Source organism: Podarcis vaucheri (genome assembly GCF_965113315.1).
Source record: "Podarcis vaucheri genome assembly, chromosome: 1".
Lineage (NCBI taxonomy): Eukaryota > Metazoa > Chordata > Lepidosauria > Squamata > Lacertidae > Podarcis > Podarcis vaucheri.
The window spans coordinates 113,187,937-113,210,374 of record NC_138759.1 but is presented as its reverse complement, the minus strand read 5'-3'; the positions used below and the strand labels follow the sequence as shown (position 1 = coordinate 113,210,374).

Sequence of the window (22,438 nt, the reverse complement as noted above, 5' to 3'; positions counted from 1 at the left end):
GTACTGTGAGTCAATATATTTCAGCTTCCTAAAGAGCAGATTTCACTCTTGAAGAGACCTGCTAAGTTACTATGAGAAGTGTTAACCCTGTAATTGAACTGATTTTGACCCGAATTTAGCATGGCTTACTACTAGGAGTCTTATCTGTATGCTTGCAATATATCTAGCTACAGTTCCATAGGATACATAACTTATTCAAGAAACATGAAACAACATGTTTGAGGAAAGCATTGTAGAAATGACGACTTGATACAACTTTATTTTTCCTTAATTTATTTCCTCACCCCCCCCCCCGCAATTTTTAAAAACAATCAGCAAAACAACACTCTGTCCTCCTCAGATGTGGTTATAGCTTGGCTTCGTGCTGTGTGAGTCTAGTTTACATTTCAGTAAGGAATGACAAAAAAAGAAAACTGTACAGGACACTTTCATTTTCCCCCTTCATCTTTTTTTGAACATTTATATATATGTTTATAAAAACTTGATTAGCAGCTTGGCTGGCACCCCCACAACCCCCTAGATAATACTTTTCAACTAGAAGAAATGCACTTTTAGACAATTACACTAGATAAAACAATATATACAGTTTTGACAAATAAATACATAAATACAGCCATCTGTATATAATGGTACATTTAAACTTCAGATAATGTCAACAAGTTTTCTTAGTTCATTACCTTTTTTCCTTCCTAAATTGTACTTCTCTACATGACTCTATAAAGGTTTAATCCCAATAAGGGGTCATCTAATCCACCAAATCTTAATGACTCTGGAATCCTCCAAAGTCGCCCACTAAGGAAATCTATTATTATATAGTTCTTCAGAAGATAAGACTTCTGAAAGCTTATTGGCAACATGTGCTTTGTCCATTCAAATTTCAACAAAAATCAAACATGACTTTGATTTGGATGTTGGTTGTAATTGTAAAAAAAAGAGTGGTTTGTTCAAAAGTAACGTAAGCACTTATTTTCCTCAAAGTTTTTTTTTTAAAAAACCCAGTAGTTGTTGGTTCTTTACAATCTCTCTGTGACCAAATACTTCCAAGTAACAGAACTTGTATGCAGGTTTCAGGTTCCAAAATTGGTCTCCCTTTGCTGATTTAACCCCTCCCAAATTTGCTCAAAATAATTAAGAAAAGTATAAAAAACCAGTTATTTTTAAAAACTTCTTGTACATTCAAAAATCAGGGCACTCATGCTTAAGGCTTTTGAAACACTAAGAGATAAAAAGCCTGTCGCAGCTCCATGCAGAACAAAATGTTACATTGCAAGCTGACTCTACAGACATATGCAGTGGGAAAGAGAATAAATTGATTTAAAATATATACAACACTTTCCGTGATGAATATTTACAAATCTGTCAAAGAAAAAAAAAGAGAGAGAGAGAGAGGAGAGAATGCTAAGCATAAATGCAACACTGAGGGAAATTTCAAAATCTCTTGACTTAGGAAGATCTTATTTCTTCACTGTTGAAAATGTGTTTTTCCCATAGTAATCTTGCCATTTTTAGATTTTTTCTTTAAATAGCTGCTGGATTTGAACTTAGATTGCCTTGTACTCTTTTAAAACACTGATTACATCTTGATGTATTGCTAATTGTGATTCAATACTGCATTGAAACCATATCTCTCATCTATATTCCAAGAATAATTCATACGGTAAGCCAACATACTTAGATATTTTATAGAGCCTGCCAGCTTCTCTAAGAATGTTATGTAGGATCCTATGATGTGAAATGTGCAGTTTGTCCTTCCTCCTAATGAAAGCACTCCTGTGGAGGGTTTCATCCAGCCATTCCCTCAAGCTGAGCATTTCATTTGTTTCTCCATGCCCCTGGTTTTCCATTTTTCTTGCCAACAGACATTCAATCATCTGTGGCTACTGAGGATGCTCACTGGACTCCCCTTTTTTGCCCTGTTTGTGGGTGTCTTAAATATTTTTTAAAGCTTGAGAGTTCCTTGAGATATGATACCTCCTCCTTATTTCTCAGTTTTGCCACAAATTCTGTTGAAACGTACTGAGTTTGTTACTGGAGGGATTCATGATATGGCCACAGACCAGCAGGGAACCGGTTTATATGTTACTCAGTCTATACATCCCCTGCTATTTCCGAATGATGAGTTTCCATCTGTGCACTTTAATATCTGCAAACATTCTCCATGTGACATTGTTGTCATATGGTGAGTTTTAACTCACCATGTGACAACACTGCGTCACATCTCACAGTGAATGTTTTGTTGACATTACGGTCCAAGAATGTCTCAGGCACAGGTTCAGTAACATCTCAGTCACTGTGAGTTTTCAGTCCTGTGTAATGCTGGATTGCAAATTGCTGGCCACCACTTAGTGCCTGTGTGCTAATGAGAAAGCAGCTCTCATATAAGAAAACGAATAAGCAGTGTCAGAAAAATGCTGAGGTTCTGCATAAGCTGTTAATCAAGCCGAAATACAGGAACCCTTTAACAGCCACTACAGAATGCCTTCCAGCATCTTGGTAGTAAAATGTTAGTCAATCTACCCGAAGTACCCAAAGATGAAGTGATTTATTGAAGCCGTAACTTCTTTGTGATCTGTAATGAGTTCCACTTCTTTCCTGAGACATTCTTGGGCATCAGTGCAACTGGTCATTGCTTATAACTAACGCTCACCATCACTGTCACTATTTTTTATCCTAGTTTGGGTTGTGTTACACAACCAGTAGGCACACCAACATCCAGTAGTTCCTTTACAAAATATTGAGCAAAGGTATCAGTTCTTACAGATTATTTGCACAGTACATTAAATGCATGCGGCATACTTCAAACATACTTTCTAAAATAAGTCAAACTATCTTAAAAGATAGAACAGATTTTACACTGGTATCTTTGTCCTGTAAGTATGATAAAAATCTATCTGAATGTCTCTCTTCCTGGCTAGAGAGGAGCTTTCATCGGATGATGCTGGTCTAGTGAAATGCTACTTTCCCTACTACATCCTAAAGCTGATGTATGCATCATGTGAACACATATCAGTGTCTGATATAAAAACTTCTTCTCTGCAATGTTTGACCTGTGACATACGATAGGCATTTCACACACTGAGCTATCATTTGCTATTGCAGTCATTTGGGGGCAAGTTAAAGAGAAGCCCTTTTCAAGCATTCACCATGAATGAATTAAAGTGGACACAGGCACAATCCCTGCCCTTAATGTCCTCATCCCCACAGGAAACCTTTGCACATTGAGTGTGAAGTTCAGAACGAGACTTGCAAGTACATTCAGCTGAGCATGCTTAGAAATATCTGCATGATGAGAAATCATGCATTGTTCAGATTCCCTATCAAGTGGAGATTTCTAAGCATTTATTTGCCCACTCAGTGTGGGAAAGTTGAGGTGATGTATGTGGGATGGAAACACTGAGTGAGCAAGCCTATGCACCTCCTAAATGCTGTCTCCCTCCCATGTTTCTCGGATGCCCAACTAGTCCTGAGCTTGTTGGCTGCAGCAAAATCCAGATGCATTGCTTTGAGCATATCAATTCTGAAGAAAGCCCCATCTGAGTTCAATGGGACCTACTCCCAGGCAACTGTATATAAGGTTGCAGCCTAAGTGATGACTAACTTCTGCCAGTTACTCAGCTACATGAGTAAAGAAAAAGCGCCTTGTATGTGTTATAACACTGTGACACCAGATGGCCCTGTGGAGTTCCATCTTTCGCCAATGCGATTTCCCCCTTTGAAGTGTACAATGCGTTTTTCTGAAACAATTTTTTTGATGTGTCTATATCCAGCCGATGTCCACCAAGCAGCCACAAGCGTGTGTGGACTTGCTTGCATTTTCTAGGACTGATATGGGAAGTCTCTACCAAACCGACATGCGCAGCTACCATGTGATATTAGAACAAAACACCTTTACATCTCTGATATTAGATATTTAGAATTTAAACTCTATTGATATGTTGAGATGTGCTCTGTCCATTGCCTGCACATATTCTCTTTGCCAGTAACGCCATCTAAGTTAAATGGAAATTGTTAATTACTTGGCCTGCTTTTATTTGCTGTTTGTTCAGCAGTTTTAAAATTCAGATTTATTCCCTAAATTATTTTTCAAATTTAATATAGTTATGTGTGATCAGAAGTGGGCTTATTTTTCTTTGCTGCTATTTTCAAAATTCCTAATTTGCATAGCAGGTGTTCTGTGCTGTTATACTTTTTAATGTGGATTATCACCAGCATGAATTAGATGGATATGAAACTTTTCTCTCTGCTTGGGCTAAGGAAGCAGGTGTGTGGGGTGTGTGGGGCTGGAAGTGGACATCTTCCTGGAATCTCTTGACAGAACTGCTGTACTCTGTGGCATCACACAAATGACACTAGCGTACAAGAGAAGGAGGGAAAGGAATAGGTGGTTTTTGAATGTTCAACTTGAGACACTTTTGTTAATTTCAAATCATGAGGCAATCATAATGCCACTGCCCTTTTGCTTTTTGGCAAATGCAAGGGTCAAATTTTACATGACACTGAGCCACATGCATTGTTTACTAGAGTGGGAGATGTGTTTGTGTGTGGCATGAACCTTTCCCCCTCGAATAGTATTTTAAGCTTAAGGGGGGGGAAATGACCCTCAGCTGCTTCTTCCACTGCCATGGGAAAAGCAACAGGGGATGCTGATTTTTAGGGAAAGGCATTGAATGCAACAGGGATAGAATCATGGAATGGTAGAGCTGGAAGGGACCCCAAGGGCCATCTAGTCCAACCCCCTCCAATGCAGGAATCTCAACTGAAGCATCCATGACAATCTCTGCTTAAAAACCTCCAAGGAAAGAAAGTCCACATCCTCTTGAGGGAGACCACAACCTCCACAGAGGAAGCTTCTCCTCCCATGCAGAACTTCTACCACAGATTGAAGCATCAATGGCAGGTGAAAACAACAAATGACTGAGCATCTGTAATAGATTTGCTCTAAATCTTTGAGTAGTATTCCAAGCATAAACACTTTCCTTAGTAAAAGAAGCAAAGAAAAAAATTAAATGGAACCCGTGCTGTGTAGGGGGCTTTGTAATATTTTTCTTCCACCCTTTATTTCAGAAAACATCTCCGGAGTCCAGACTATTAAATATGCATCAAAAACGTTCCAATCCCCTCAACTAAAGGAGAGCATGCTCATTAGTGTTTTAACGGACCCTGCCCCTGCTCAATCGTAACTTCTGAATTCACTTGTGGCACATAGGAAGCAGCAAGGGGGTGGGGAAAGGAGGTTGTTAACAATATTCCATTCAAACTATGTGTTGTGTATACAGAGCAAAACAAGCTGAGGATTTATCTGCTACTCTTCTAAGTGGAAAGAAATTATTGCCCATTCCAGGGGTACTAAACTGGTGCCTTTCAGATGTTGTGGACTCCAGCTCCTATCAGTTGCCAGCCAGCAGGGCCCAATGGTCAGGGATGATGGGAGTTATGGTCCACAGCAGCTGAAGGGCGCCACATTGGCTATTCCTGAACTACTCCTTCCAGAGTGCCCTGTGGTTCTGCTGTCCAGAAAAAAATTAATCAAATAGTTATGAGATGTATGAGATGGCCCATAAAAAATACTGGGAATGGTCCACAAAGTTGCTTTAGTTCAGGAGTGGGAAGGTTTTGGCAACCTTAACCACGAGCTGGTATCCAATGACACCTTGAGGAACCCAGTTTCCTTACCACCCAGCTTGAGTTGCTGGTAAATTTAGGAAAGATTTTGAGTTGAGTCCACTGCTTGATTTTGTAACAGCAATCTCTTTGTTTTTTTAATATTGGGTATCGCTGCTTTTAATTGACCTAGCGATGTGTGTGGCTTATTATTACGAAGTTGTCAATGTGTCTGTCAAATGATGATAACTGCTGGCTTCAAATCTAATTACTACTAGTGTCACTGGGAAAGGCATGCAGGGAGTAATAAACAGAAAGCCCTCCCCTTTCTATTGGTTCTCTGTGTAGCTCTTAGGCCTTTTAATTATGGGGAAAAAACTAATTATGCTTATATCTTCAGAATACAGTGCTATAATTCCTATGGGCAGCCTTTTATAATTGAAAAAGCACTTAGGCTCTTCGAAAAGCAAAGTGCCGTAACAAACGGTTTTTAACACTGAACTAGTGAAAGTGTCGGCTGAGGATTTGCTTCCCTCCCACAGCAGTTACAGATGTTTTCCAGTTAACATTACTGCGTATCCTTAATAATCATGTGATCTTTAATTCTGTGTCTAAAAATATAATAATAAAATGGAAAATCATATTTTGATAAACGAGCAAGTCACCATCTGTATGAAAACTGCAAAGTTCTAAAAGATTCCTTTTTTGCAGTTTACATACTGGAGAAATTTGCCTTTTGTAAAGAATATAATATAATGTAATGTAATGTATTTTGGCACACACTTTTTGTTCTGTATTTTAACATCATCATCATTATTGTTAGTGTATTTTGAGGCCTTATGTTGCATCTCAGTGAAGAAATTGTGCATAGTGATTTTTTTAAAAATAAAAACCCTGCACCATCCCATTTTGGGGTCTGTGTTTTAATCTCTAACAATGCATGTCTACTCAGAAGTAAGTCCAGTGGAATCCAGTAAGGCTTACTCCCAGGTAGGTGAGATTAAACACTTGCTTCCAAAGAATCCTCTGCATGGAGAGAGACTCCTGATTTTTCTACTTCTTCCAACCACAGCCCCATGTTCTGCTTCAGATCAGGAGGCCACTAGTATTTAGGGGAAGGAGAGGCTAATTTGAATAGAAGACTATAATAAAACTGCTTAGCTTTCCCCATTCAAATCCATCTCAGTGAGCATGAGCTCAAGAAAGAAAGAGCTAGGATTCTTGCTCTTTCAGACTGCTTACCCTTGCCTTAGAGGAGGGTTCCTATTCTGGAGGTGTAATAGGAATAGATTACACAGCATCTAGCAGTCATTTGTCCCCCTTATGCAGTTATGAGACTGGCCAAGACAGATGTGACCCTACCTTTTTTGACAACTGCGTTATGTGGTCTGTAAACCAGAAATCAAAGTCGTAAAGAAGAACAAAAACAAAACAAAAAATACAGAAGATCTTCTCCTCCTGAAAGTTAGCATCCCATTTTCCAATCAAAAGACATCCATTTACTCTCTACTCAATTAATTTTTTTTGTGTGTGTTTTTTTTACAAAAAGCATTTACATCTGCAAAGTGTCCTAACACCTGAGGTGCTTCTTGCTTGACATGTCATTCCAAATTCTGTGCATTTCCTCAGGTGATATCTGATGCACTGTGATAACGCGCCGGTATCTACATAGGCTGTAGGCCATCTTCCAGTGATTAAAGCCACTGTTTTGAAAAGGGTGGATGCCCAGCTTCCGCAGGCAAAGTCCCACGTACACATCTTCAAGATGAAGAAGTCTTGTGTGGAGGGAGGTTTTGTAAATCATCTCCGCTACATCCGCTGAAAAGATGTAGCCAGTGCCGGAGCAAAATGGCGGGTAGTTACTGTCAGGGTACAAGTCCCTAGGCATGTACCACTTGCTACGGACATCCCTTATCGGGCCTCCGTTGATGACGTAGCCAGTGAAGTACCTCCGCCTCGGCTTGGTATTGGGTTTTAGCAATTTGTAAATGAGGTTGTCCATATTCACGAAGATGTCGCTGTCCGTTTTCATGATGTACTTGGCTTTCGAACAAAATGTCGCCACCCACCTCATTCCCATCAACGTCTTCAGAGTCAGGTTGTGATAGGAGTCGATGAAATCCTCCACGATGATGTCATGGAAGATTTGACTTTCCTGCTCCACCATCTGATTTAACACGGGGTCTGTGTTTTTCCCCAGGAGAAAGAGAGTGGAAATCTTAATACCTTTGAAGTTGTTCTCGTCTCCCCATGTCTCCCGAATGGCTTGCCTGGCATCAAATTCTTTGTGTGTGGTGCTGATGAGAATGACCAGGAAGGGGGCATTCTTTTCGCATTTCTCCGGCTCGTTTATGAGGAAATCAAATGAGTGAGGATTGATTGGCCGAGTCCTTATATTGCCGAAGGAGACATTCTTTCTAGCTATTGAGATGGTGCGGAAACTTTTGTGGACTGTGTAGGACGAAGTGGGTCGTGTTATACTTAAGTACCACAGAGCACTTGCCCAGCAAACGACCGTCAAGACATACAAACAGGAGACTTTTGAAGCCATTGTTCCTGGAGCTCTCCTATTCAGTAGAACAAATGAATAGCCTCGCTACCTCTGGCATCTCCCACAAGGGCAGCATGTTACTTTCCAAGCCGTAAAGTTCGACGCAGAGAAGCAACTTGGAACGCATTCATGGAGCTTGGAGAAAAGCTTTAACGTCTTGAGGGGTGTTCCTTCTCCTGTGTAGTCCCCATTCCTTGTGGCAACGTGCTATTTCTGAAAAACATGAACAGAAACTGATTTTTTTTTGACAGGGGCTGGTTTATGTTGATGCTAGCAGCAAAACATTTGAAATGCTAAATGATACCAGTTGAAGGTGTTTTAAGGTTTTGTGCAGAGATAAATGAATGGTAACTATTATCAACAGGTCACGACTGCAAGGAAGCAAATAAAGCATCATTAACTTAACATGGCAAAGCAATGCAGTTCACTTGGGTACTTTGATATTTTCAATATTGCCTAGCAATTATGGTAGCCCATCTAAGATCTTCAGCAACAGGTCACAAATATCCATACCGATGTCTTTCTCTTACAACTAGTTTTGGCAACCCGCCCCGTCCCGTAATTGGCTGACCTAACATTCATCTGAACCATATGAAAAGAACCATTTATTGTAGGCTCATATAGCACAAAATATCAGCTGCCTTCTGAAGTTCAGGCAGCCCCTCACTTACCCCTCACGTTCCGAGGCATCGTATGCATTGGAAATTGCGTATAATTGAAACCCTTTGAAAAAGCCTGCAAGCACCCCACTCTGCCCGTTTAGTGATGTTTCAATGACGACCTTATGACATTTCCGGGTCACTTCTGGGTTCAGTGCAATGCACATGTAGTCATGCACATATTGTACGCACATAAATAGGGGGCTGCCTGTATTGCATATATTTATATTTGTCCTTTCCTCAGAGTTCAAGGTGACAAACATTAAAATAATCGACACTGAATAAATATAAAAAGAAACAACAAGAACATGGTTCAGCAGACAGAGAACTGATGATACCCAGTTACAAGCAATGCCTGGTCAAAGCATTTGGTCTAGGTTCTCCCCAAAAACTTGGTGCAAACTGTACAGATAAGGGCTTCAATAGCATTAAAATACAGAGACCACTAAGCAGGGCATATAAGGGAGGCTTCATCCTGCCTCCTCTCTAAGGACCTGCTTTAGGCTGGTCAAAAGCTTTCTTCCTTGGCAGCCTTTTGAACAATAAATGGTTGCCCCCTGTTAATTGTTTCTTGCCAGTTGTTTTCGAAGGTTCATCTTTTTGTATTTAACTTTGCTATACCTTTGCTCTCTCTGCTGCTTTTGTACTTTATGGCTGCTTTACTCTATTGTGGTCAAAACCTGACCCTCAAACTCAGTTCCTGTTTTAATGTATGTGAGTTGCTGCCTTGCGTTCACTGAAGAATGGCGGGGTAAAAGTGTTTGAAATAAAGAACTGGAGTACCATTTGCTACATTTGATTCTGATGGTTCTGCTGTGGGGTACCTCAGGCCACTATTAAATGCTATTTAATAGCTATATGAAGCTGCTAGAAAGAGCCAGTAGGAGATCTGGGGCAAGGTGCTACTCGTACATCGATGATGTTTAGCTCTATTTCTCCATTATATCTGAGTGAGGAGAAGCTGTCTGGGCCCTGGACTAGTGCCTGGTTGGGATGGTTTGAGGGGAAATAAGCTTAGCTTGAATCCTGGCAAGATGGAAGCACTGTGGGGAGAGTGGTTTCTGTATCAAAAAATTTGACAATTTGACAGTTGCCAACCCTGAATGGGCCACTCTTCTTTTTACACTGTGAAAAAGTTGTTGGTGCATTTTTTTTATTATTATGACAGAAACGAGATTTCTCTGTTGTGAAATACTAGAGGCTAGGGAATTTCTTTGGGGAACTTTTAAATAGTCTTAATGTTTAAAATTTCCCTTTATAGTAAATCAAGAGCCACTGTAATGAATGGGGAAATATGATTCCCAACCATATTTATCCTAGAACATAAGACTCTTCTTTATGGTTAATGCACTTACCATTTAGCACAAGACATTTTGCTTTAAAGAGATTTGAAGGCCTTTCAGGAAACGTTCAAAAACATTCTGAACAGAAATAAATCTGATTATATAGGATGTTGTTCTTGTTTTTAAAAAAACACTTAGTTCTTTTTACTACTAAATATACTTGCGTAAAAAGAGGATCATTGGCACCAGAAAAGAGTTTGGGAATTCCTTAGGCTTGTAGAAAAATTTGGAAAATCCAAAGTTTGGATCACTTTTTGGCTCCCCCCCCCCCGTTTCCCCTGAATACAAGTTATAGTATCTCCCACAGTATACAATGGAACCAGTTAATCACTGCTGCCTTATGTTAGACCCAAACCATATCTGATTCCACCCAAGTTGGTTAATTAAGCTTCTGCTGAACTTTTTCTCACTGAACTCATGGAGGCTTAAAGGTGTTTTAACACCTCTACATTTCCACTCAGATCTCCCATGATCCTCCGCAGTTCAACTAGACATGCCAGGTACTGAACCCATGGACCTTCTACCAGCGGCGTAGCGTGAGTTGTCAGCACCCGGGGCAACGCAAGTAATTTGCGCCCCCTAACCCGGGGCAAGGCAAGTAATTTGCACCCCCCTAACCCCTAACCTGCGAGTTGCCGCTGGCGCTGCCGCCCAAACGACGCCGCTTGCCCGGAGGAGGAGGGGGGCAGAGAGGTGAGGAAAATGCAACCGCCCAGCAGCTGCAGCAGCACCGGCGGAGGCGGGGCTGTGAGGAGGGGCTGCCTGGCGCGTCCTCCGCGGCGAGCGCTGAGAGCCGCTGCCTGCCGGGTGCCTTCAGCCCGGACGTGCGCACAGCTCGTCGGTTCCGCGAGACATGCGGCTCCGCTACAGCCTGCGCCCGAGGCTCTTCGGCGACTCCGGAGGCAGCGAGCGCGCCCCCCCGATGTTGCACCCGGTGCGGCCGGCACCCCTGGCACCCCCCACGCTACGCCACTGCCTTCTACTCTACCACTGAGCTTATAAGCCTTTGCATATATATTTAGGTTAGCACATCCCCCCCCCCCGATTCTGTGCCGTACTTTAAGAGTGGAATTTTTTTTTTTGGAAATTTGTTCCAGAGGCATCTAACTCTTGTATTTCCCCTCTCATTGCCTTTAAGAAATTGTTCTTGGAACTTCCACGGATTCCGTGTTGCGCGATAGGTCGCCCGTGATTACATCGATCACATTCCGCTATGGTAGTAACGTGGAAATTGCATCCTGGAGAGATTATAAACTGATGCAAATAACACATTTCACCTTCAGTTGCCATAGCCACTGTGATTATTCCTCATCACGTATGTGCCGTGCACTCCTCCAAGCTTTCTCGGCGAGCCTCCTTCCCTCTATTAAATCAACTATAGTGTTTTTCGTTTGATGGAAACTTTACCACAGCAACAGACAGGGACCCCCACCCCCATACGAGCCCTCGGCGCCTTTCTTTTTTGGGCAGGGATGTCTTTCAGTGCTATTTAATGAATTCTTCATTATCTCTGCAATACTGCTACTGACAATAATTGCCACCGGAGCCTGTTAAATTATATCGTAGTAAGGAGCTGTTTCTCTGCTCCTTGTCTTAATCTTAAGCCTATTCTTTCCTGTAGTGTTCATAAAGATGCTTGTGGCGTGGCAGCCTGGGTTGTGACTTTCAGGAGGGGTGACAATGGCCTTGGTGATATAGAAGCCTCTTGGCGGAGCAGCGCAGCTTTCAATTAATCTGTGTCAGGATGAGAGGAGCTAATACTAATATGATGGCTCAAACATCTGAAAGCATACTTACGATGTCCGGGGTGTTAGCTCACTGAACTGAATAATGAATCGGCCTCCTATAACTCAACAAGTTATCACGACAAACAATTTAAAACTTTGGCATTTACTGGGCAAATTTCTAGGAGAGCTTACACGTCAGATTATCCACACAAAATTATCCAGGTATTCCTAGTGCCTTTCACTCCAAATTCAGTTCTCCACATTTCTTTTTTTAAGTCATCAAGAAAATTCATTAGCATTTTAGCGCTAATTACCCGCGGCAATAAATTTGACAAATCCCAGCTTCCTTACTCTTGGCCATGCCATTTGTGCCATCTTATTAATTGTCATCTTATTAAAATCACTTACTTTTGATCTTGCTTCACTTACTATTTATAGTGGCACACTAACTGTTTTGGAGTTGGTTTTTTGTTTATTTTTTGCATGCTGCCATGTGATGTCATTATTCAGCAAGTATTCCAGAATAGTGTTCTTAAAAAACAACACAACCCTGCTTTTCCTTCTCTACCACAAAAAAATCTGATACTTCGAGAAAGATCTGGAATGGCTCTGTGTGTGGCATTATTCTGGTTTTTGGTGTGGAGGGGATGGGGGTTGGTGGTTGTGGTTGTGGTTTGGGGGACGCCTGTTTCATGCCACTTCTATTTGACTGGTGTGAGTTGTCAGTTTGAGAGTTCAATTCCGAGGAGACTGGTGGGAGTCAAAGTACTGCCCATGACATCAATTCTTTGGTGCAGACAAACTTTCATCAGAACAACCAGGTATGCCATACCTAAGGCAGACACATTTTCCTCTTTTAATCTCATATACTGCACACCCACATGATTAGAATTCCTGAATGCTAGGCATTAAATACGAAAAACAAACAAACAAACAAACCCCAATAAAATGGCTGTCCACAAGTGCAAACTCATAACTACAGCATTTACTGGCTGAAGGAACATGAGGGTATGTAAAGGGTGGGACTTCGGCTTTGGAACTTTTTCCAGCTTGGGCACAACTTGTCAATTGTGTGGAAAGTAAAACCCCACACTCGCTCTCTGATAACAGGGGCATGTGACCAAAGCTGCAGATACAATTTCACTCCTCAAAACATCACAACAGACAGCAGTTATACAGCGGTACCTCGGGTTACAGACGCTTCAGGTTACAGACTCCGCTAACCCAGAAATAGTACCTCGGATTAAGAACTTTGCTTCAGGATGAGAACAGAAATTGCACGGTGGCAGCGGGAGGCCCCATTAGCTAAAGTGGTACCTCATGTTAAGAACAGTTTCAGGTTAAGAATGGACCTCCAGAAGGAATTAAGTTCTTAACCCGAGGTACCACTGTATCACAATGACTGGTAAGTGCAGACAGGCCTTTCAAAAACTTTGGGTCCAAAATCAACTACAGATACTTTAAGTGTCCCTATTTTCCAGGGGCAGTCCCAGATTTTCAGAAGCCACCCTGGTTTCTGGTTTGATCCCAGAATGTCCTGCTTTTCCTTAGGACGATTCTATTTTCATCAGAGAAATGTTGGAGGGTATGCAACTATACCACTACAAATAACATCTGCAGAAGGCCCCCTTGTTTGTAAAAATAAAATAAAAAGTGGCCAACACCACTTCTCCCAAGAGCAATGCCCCACTTCATGAATATTTTACTTAATTATTTTGAAATCTGAGACAGAAAAACACACACCCATGATGTCCTTCCAAGCCACACGTAGGTGCTGGCTCCCTGCGGACCTGGGTGCCCGAGCACCCACAAAATTCCCCATGAAGTGGCTGGGCACCTAGACATTTTGGTGCCAGGGCCACTTCATGGCACCCACAGGCCCAGGCACCCACAGTTGCGGGGCCAAGCTGGCACTCCTGAAACTGCGTATTTAGTGCAACAGATAGTTTGCATTGGAGCAAAGGCTGAAATAGGGTTGAGGGCCACACACTCACACACTTTCTGGATAAGCAGAAAATTGAGCACCTAGAAGAAATGTTTTGCATCTAATACTTTGCTAGCATGGTTCCACTAGTGCAATGGGGTTCTCCTTCCACTGTGTGCCCCCAAAATCTTCTTTTGAGGGTGCACAGGGAACTGGAGGGGACAGGAAAAGAAGTTCTATTGTGTGCATGGAAGTCCCTTATGCCAATGGTCCATTCTGGTTTAGGACTAAGGAATCTACTATATATAAAGAAACAGCAATCAGAAAACCATAATAACTATTTTCATTATTAATAGAATTTCAGTTGTATTCAGTATGATGAATGCAACATTGGCAATGAGTAGAAGAATCAGACACCTTAATTTTTTTACCCATTAACTTCTATTCTTTGAAAATAATTGATCATGGAAATCATAATATCTCAATGCAGATGTCATGGAGGGCATTTAATGATGTTAATTGGCTCTCTAGACTCAGGGACAATAGAAAAATCATGTACCGTTTTGAATATCATAATCTTCAATGAATTCTGTTTGAAGCAACATACGTGACAAAATTGCTTAGAATAAAGGTCATCAGCACTGATCCTTTTCTACAGGAGACATCTTTGATTAAACTCTGTTCAATCAACAGACTCATATTCTAAAATATGTGATTAATCCATCATTTCACAACCCATTAGGATTTTCAGTCCAGACATTGTGCAGAAGGAACTGAACTCTTTGACTTTTTATGAAAATGAAACATCTGAGTTTTAGATTTATAAAGGGGAAATTGGGCAGCAATATGAATGTGCAGCAAGAATGTGTAATAATCTAAACAGGAAGGGAACCTGAAATTCTACCTTTTTGGTAACAAAAAAGAGATTGTTTTTAAAAAATGCTTTTTAAAAGAAATGATGTGTTATAGATGTAAACATTTTAAGTGCCAACAGATACGAAGCAGCAAAATATTTTATAATGTTTAAAATTGTGACGTGTAATTATAGCTTTTTATCAACATAATTCTGGAACCTACTGAAGATATATAACGCAAGGTCTCTAAACTTCCAGTTACCCACCACAAATAAAAGCAGACGTAAGCTACACAGGGAACATGCCAATCACAACATGACTGAGTGCTCTCTCTCCACCCCACCCTAATTTCTAAATAAAATTTTAATATGCTGATTCCTACCTGGAAACGATTTCTAACCTGCAAGCTGTGTTCCTTAATCATGAACGTGAACTTAGTCAGGCCGGCTATATGTGTGAATTCTGCTTGCTGGTTTCGCTGCAGCAAATGTTCAGAATGTTGGACTAGATGGGCTACTGGCCTGATCCTGCAAGATCTTTTTAAGTGAGCTCTATATGCAGAAGGGTCCACAAGGCACCACTCACTCCCCTGAGATGCACAACATTCTCATCCCTTTCCTTAACTTTTGATGGGGAGCAAACGGCCAACACTGACTCCAGTGAAAACATTGCACATTTGAGGCAACCTGAAAGTTTGCTTCGTTATTTGGTCTTTGTTCTGCCCTCTGTCACCTAAGTGTCCTCGGTTTGACTCCCAATTTCAAAAAAAGAAAAGAGAATATGGTCAGCATAGAACAGTGATGGGGATCCTGTGGATCCCACAGATGTTGGAGTATTCCACCTCCCATCAGCACCAGCTAGCATGGCTGGTGGTCAAGGATGATGGGAGCTGTAGTCCAACAACATCTGGAAGGCCACAGGGTCCCAGAAGATCAGAAAACTACAAAAACAGCAGGTAAAAGATGATTGTTGTTGTTTTGAAAGCAGCTTGAAAAGATTTAAAGGTTGGTAGAAAACAGAAATGGTCTTTTTGGCTGGTATGAAAATGACATCAAGGGCAGATGGGGAGAACATTCCTCAGGCTGGCTGACACAAGATGGCCGCCGTCTCCAGTTGCCATCTGCCTCACCTCAGGACATTCAGAGGAGAGTCTCTTGGAGTCTTCTGCCTCTTCAGTTCCAGCCATTTCCCAGTCCCAGCCTGTTTCAGTTACACTCAAGAGGGTGGTGGTAGGTGAAACACCTATATAGTTCACCCCCACTTTGAAATTGGCTGGGGTGGGTGGGTAACAGAGGTCTGGATTTTGTCCTCCTCCTCTCCTCCCATAAGCAGATGACTGACCATATCAAACCACTTCTAACAGTAGGCCTTCATGCATTAGGTCCCAACACCTGGAGCAAGTTTCTCAGTTTGGGAAAATGTATGCACGGCACCCTTGTGTTCTCGCCTGTTGGATCAGGGCACATGTCTTTAAATTGTAAGTGTTTAAAATGTAAAGCGTAAAATAGAAGTTACCAAGGGGTCTAAGGAAGAAAGTGCTACGTGAGTATTTCTGTCTCCTGTTTCCATAGCAGCGATATTAAAAAAGTCCTGCAAGCCACTCCAGAAAAAAGGTTCTTTTTTCCCAACAGAAAACTCCAAATCGTAATTCTCATTCATTGCAGAATTTTGTTCCTAGGTCTGTGTGCAGGAAATATGGTATGCTAGTTAAAAATGACACGCTTTAGGCAAAAATATGCATCTACTTAAATGCACAGCTGGCTGATTAACGAAATTTACAACCGCTGTCAGGGTAGCTGTTAAATCTAGGAACAGAAGACGGAAACTAGGTTCAGATGTGTTTAAGAGGAACAGCTATGCAAGAACGAGCTTGATGGGTCCACTTATTACTTTGAATGGGGAAGTTCTGACATCTTTGTTAAGTTCTTATTGAAAATAAGGCAGAGCTGCTCACTTTGGCAGGCCTGGAGCAAGAGGCTGTTTGTTGATGAACAGCCCAACATGCAACTGCAGAGGAGATGAAAGGAACCACAAGAACAAACTAACGGGTGGAGTTTTAGCTCCAGCCACTACCACATTCTTCTTTTGAAAGTCCGGTCAAAGAGCGGGAATTGCTCTGTAAGTTTATGTGAAGATAAACAACCTGAGTGTTCTGACTCTTCTTCCACCCATTAGATACCACAGAGGCCACGACCCCTTGTGTTTAACCAGGGTGCTGCCGCTAACCTAAATGCAAGAATGAGAGGATTCAGACTTCTTGCTCGGTCTCTTATTTCTTTCTCAGCACCATTAGAATTACCTCTAGTAGATGTTCTTGTGTTTTTATTTGAGGTGCATAAAGTTCCTGGAGTGCTGGAACCTCTGGTCAAACATGCTAGTCCAGACCTTTAATCTAATCTTATCTATCTATCTATCATCTATCTATCTATCTATCTATCTATCTATCTATCTATCTATCTATCATCTATCTATCTATATCTATCTATCTATCATCTATCATCTATCATCTATCTATCTATCTATCTATCTATCTATCTATCTATCTATCATCTGTCTGTCTGTCTGTCTGTCTATCATCTATCTATCATCTATCTATCATCTATCTATCATCTATCTATCTATCTATCTATCTATCTATCTATCTATCTATCTATCTATCTATCTATCTATCATCTATCTATCTATCTATCATCTATCTATCATCTATCTATCTATCATCTATCTATCATCTAGCTAGCTAGCTAGCTAGCTATCTAGCTATCTGTCTGTCTGTCTAATCTATCATCTTCCTTCCTTCCTTCCTTTGCATCTGCATCGTTTGATTTATTGCAATTGTTGCTCCCTGTTGAACAAAATCCCCTGGGTAATCCCATGTGCTCTGCCTTTCCATACTGTGAATTGTTTCTTTGGCAAGGTATGAAAGTGGGGTTTCTCTCCCACATCCTCATTAGGCAGCCTGCACATTATACTTGCATTTTCTCCCCCATCACACTCCCGCTAGAGGAGCATGAGCCAGGCAATCCCTGCATCCCAATCTAATTGGAGGTTTCAGAATATTCTGCACATAACCTTTTAGATCCCTAGTGGGATGAGGCAGGTGCAGTTGGGCTTAGTGCCTTTCCCCATACAAAGCAGTGTAACTATGGACTAATGGAACTGCAGGCTTCAACAGAAGAGGGATAAATTGTGCATATCTCAGAGTTTGCTTGTGCTGGAACACCAGGGAAGTATGCAGAGTACATTCCTTATAATATGGAGGTGTTACCGTTAACGTCCTATTCTTCTCCTTCACCCACATGCACACTCACTAAAGCACATGTGTGAAACTCCCCTAAACTGGCCAAGGCTACCAACGAAGGCATGACTGCCCTGAGATTTGATCCCAGCATGTTCATGTCTAGGTCTTACCCCCCTCAGCCCCAGCAACCACTTTTGGGTTTTCCCCAAATTCTTAGGATTTTCAAAGTGGGAAACTACAAACTAATTCTAGACACTTGTATGAGGCTGTGATGCTTGGTGGAACAAAACTTTTTTCAGCTGGAACTCTCCAGAACTCAGTTCCGGCACCTCTCAGGTGGGCACCATTGCCATTCTAAGAGAACAAGGGAGGTGTTCATGGTGAGTTTCATCATCTTTTCCTAGAAAAACAGCAGTGGCTAAAACTGGTGGAATGGAAGGGCAGGGAGGCCAACAGGTGGCAGGGCCAGAGCCCATCACAGGCAGAATCAGCTAATCTCTTGTTTCACCCCCATCCTCCCCACTGCTAAGTTCCAAAATGGCAACACTGAGACTAAAAAGGAGGGTATTGAAAGTCTGTGCCAGCTGCTGGACTGGGTGTAAGTAATAAGGCAGGAAGGCTAAGGGCAGACTGTGGTTGGTGAGGCAATGCTCTATTTGCCCTGACGGACCAGCCTCCCCTGGTGTCATAGAATCATAGAGTTGGAAGAGACCACAAGGGCCATCGAGTCCAACCCCCTGCCAAGCAGGAAACACCATCAGAGCACTCCTGACATATGGCTGTCAAGCATCTGCTTAAAGACCTCCAAAGAAGGAGACTCCACCACACTCCTTGGCAGCAAATTCCACTGTCGAACAGCTCTTACTGTCAGGAAGTTCTTCCAAATGTTTAGGTGGAATCTTCTTTCTTGGAGTTTGGATCCATTGCTCCGTGTCTGCTTCTCTGGAGCAGCAGAAAACAACCTTTCTCCCTCCTCTATGTGACATCCTTTTATATATTTGGTGACTTGTCAGGTGAATTGTGGTGGCAAGGCTAGTCTTGGCTGGTCCTATCAGCTATGCAAATTGAACCAAGAGAGACCTCACCACCAGCGATAGACTTACAGTGGGCACCCAATGTTAGCATGGAGCCACGTTGACTAACAACCTGTATTAATACTTGCCATGATTCCCAGCAAGCAATGTGCGGTACCTCCAATGGGAATTTCCTCTAATGTAATTTGGTTCCCTCAGGATTCCGTAATTGTCTTTTCTGAGCAGCAGTTGCTGACTTTACCTGGTGGCAGCTCTGTCCATTACTGAGCATTCATCCTGATTTGCTTGCACAAGGTTTATGCGGAGGTTAGACTCTATCCAGTCTTTATTGAGTATCCATTCTGATTTGCTTGCAGGACAGTTATAGGTGAATAAGCATTTCTCCCACACTCATTCTGATCTGCTTGTGGGGTGTTCATACATCTTTTCTTTAGGGCTTGCCCACACTTCTGCTTGTGCTGTCCTTAGAAATAGCAAATTTCCCACTTGACCCGCACTTTCTAGGAAAGGGGCCAAGTTGTTTCCCCCTTGCCCCACTCCTTTCCAAAGGAAATTGCGCTCTTTAGCAATAGATAGGAACAAATGGCAATTTGGGGGAAACCTGAACTGCTGTTTGCTCCAATTGCTCCAACAGTGGAATTTGCTGCCAAGGAGTGTGGTGGATTCTCCTTCTTTGGAGGTCTTTAAGCAGAGGCTTGACAACCATATGTCAGGAGTGCTCTGATGGTGTTTCCTGCTTGGCAGGGGGTTGGACTCGATGGCCCTTGTGGTCTCTTCCAACTCTATGATTCTATGAGTGCTAAAGAGTGGTTCCCCCTGGGGGAAAGCAATGGGAAAAGATAAAGTGTGGAGTCATTCAACCCAAACTTTTCAATGCATTTCCCCAACACTTCCCAACCACAGAATGCTTTTTTTTTTTTTTAATGGATTTGTTTTGCTAGGGAGGCAGGGCCCTTTGATCTGCTTCAAATGTGAAAACCTAAAAGTTCTGATATGTAATGGAATCTCTCCCACAAAACAGTGGTGGTGCCACAGGTCCAAGTTTGGACAACAAATGCTGTTTAATGGGGATAGCTCAGTTGGCAGAGCACAAGTCTCTTAATCTCAGGGTTGTGGGTTCAAGTCCCACGTTGGGCAAAAGATTCCTGCATTGCAGGGTGTTGGACGAGACGACCCCAATGGTCCCTTTCCAACTTTATGATTCTAGGATTGTGATGCTACTCTTTGTGTTCAGGGTTTGTTTGCTGCTATTCTTGGTTTGGTAATTTGTGTTTCTAATGGTTAGATCGCTGTCGTCTTTATGTTTGCTTTTATATTCATAAGTCGCTTGGGGAATTACCTTCCCTGGAGAAAAGCAGGGAATCTTTAGGTACTGGCCCATATTTTAATGGCCTAGGAAGGTGAGAAACAACTTTGACAGTTGTCTTTTATCAATGCAAATTTGTATTGTCTTTTACCTTCCAAGGCTTTTCAGTCCTTTGTGCAGGTGAGGAGAGTGCTATTGCACTTAGGTCCAGCTTGAGGGCCTCTCACGGGCACCTGGTTGGAGACCAGGGCTCTTACCTTCTTACCCAGCTTGCTGGTTTTTTGTTTGTTTGTTTTTTAATTCCATGGACTGCTTTTGTACTGCTCTCTTACATTACGGTGTCCTGGCGGTCTTGTTTTTATTTTAATTTGTTTTACTGTTAATGCTAACTTCCTGTAAGCTGCTTTGGGAATTTGCCGAAAGATGGGGGATAAATTAAATCAACGCATACATTGCATCCGCGACAAGAGGGGGGGAACGGCGCTGGCGTGTTGTGTCCACATTCAGAGCTGGTCCTTTAGAGACGAGGCGCAGAGCTGCCAATGCAATTTGCATCTCTCGCTTAATACTTTAATAGTGCCTTCCTTTGGGGGAAATGGCAAGGGCTTTAAAAATATTAGCTCGCTGAGCATCTCTGAGGCTGGCAGGAAAGTAATAAAATCTACTAGACCAAAATACCTCCCTTAGAGGTGGGGAAATTCAGCAGAGTGTTTTTCCTCGAGAGACATTCTCGAGGAAATGTATCGAGACAATGCATTCATACTCCATTCTGGGATGGAGTAGCCTTTCCTGAGTAATTTACTAAGCTGTGAGGGCAACCAAGAACATCCGCTCAAACAGCAGTGGCTCGGCTCTAATGATCTCAAACCCGGAGCTGCTCAGAAAGAAGCCCCCCCCCCCGTGCGTGGGCTCAATGGGGAGCCTCTCAAACTCTGAACATCTCACCTCCGCTATTCTTTGGCCTCTTTCTGTCATGCCTAGGAAGCTTCCATCACAATTTTAATCTGAGAGCTGTCTTGGAACAAAAGGTCTGTCTGCCCACCCTCCCCTGCACCTCTTGTGTCCCTTGAACCTGTTCTTTCTAACTATTCATTTCTCTGACACGAAGAGCAGCCTGAGGCAAAAGCGACACACAATTCGGCACAGCAGCTGCTAAAGCCAACTGGTATGGCAGTTCATATTGAGGCTGGGGTGGTGTTGGGAGACATTATTCAGAGTAGCACTTCTGAGTTCAGGCAGGAAAGTGAATATGTGTTTGTTTGTTTGTTTGTATGTATGTGTCAGAGAGTGTCTGTTTCATTCATATTGGAGGAAATATGAACAATATAATTACAGAATATAATTATAATTACAGAAGGAAATGCACTCTCTCTTTCCACAGTGGGTGGGACCCAGCGTTCCTGTTCTGCTACCACACAAGACTTTCACTCATGAAACAGAATTTCCCCCTAATATATACAATTTTGTACAGCTGCAGAACTTCACTGCAAAATTCAGAGACGTGCCAAAACTGGTAAGATTAATGTGTTTTGCTTTGAGGATTGGTTTGAAAAGTGTGAATTCTCATTAAACGGCAAAGGAAAGCAAAATTCGCCCCCACCCCTAACCCTGGGAGCTTTTTGGTTTCTCTGTTTTGTTTGCCCCCCCCCCCGAAAAAGTGGGGTAAGATTGCTTTACATAAACAAATAATAATTTTCAGTGTGGTCTGTTGAATGTTATGATATGCCCCACATGTATGGTAACATTAAGCCTTTTCGCACTGTTGGAAATTGTGTGGGCCTGAGTGTGGGTTAAGTCATTCATATACCACCCTTCTTCCAAACCTCACTCACATGTGTGTGTGTGTGTGTGTGTGTGTGCGCGCGTGTGCGTGCGTAAACACACACACACACACACACACACACACACACAGGATTGCAGCTTGGAAAATGAACATACTTTAAAGGGCATAATCCAAATCTCTTTCCACACATCCCCCTGGCACAAGTTCCAACAGTGTGTGGGGGAAAGCTATTATGGCTTACCACCAACTCTCTGCTATGCTTAATGTTCAAGTGGTAGTGCTCTGTGGTCTCACTAAATATATACGATGCGTAAGAAAACACCTAGAACTAGACAATTTAGCCTGGTGCTGAAAGCAAGCTGATTATTCAAACCCATTCTCATTGTAAGAGAAGTTTGTTAGAATCATAGAGTTGGAA

General features: G+C 42.2%; 2 protein-coding genes across 5 annotated transcripts in view; one reads left to right on the top strand and one right to left on the bottom strand.

The window, feature by feature from the left end:
* Positions 1-22,438, top strand: part of LOC309540299 (uncharacterized protein) — a gene marked incomplete at its 5' end in the record, with an annotated part of 84,727 nt that overhangs the window by 22,276 nt on the left and 40,013 nt on the right. The window lies entirely within an intron of this gene.
* The window catches only part of B3GALT1 (beta-1,3-galactosyltransferase 1), a 344,225-nt gene continuing 322,043 nt past the window's right edge, over positions 257-22,438 (bottom strand). For all 4 annotated transcript variants that reach the window (XM_082237023.1, XM_082237024.1, XM_082237022.1 and 1 more), the window contains one exon: positions 257-8,365. In XM_082237023.1, coding sequence (XP_082093149.1) covers positions 7,172-8,152 — 981 coding nt within the window. In that variant the 5' untranslated portion in view covers positions 8,153-8,365 and the 3' untranslated portion in view covers positions 257-7,171. The remainder of the gene's footprint in view (positions 8,366-22,438) is intronic.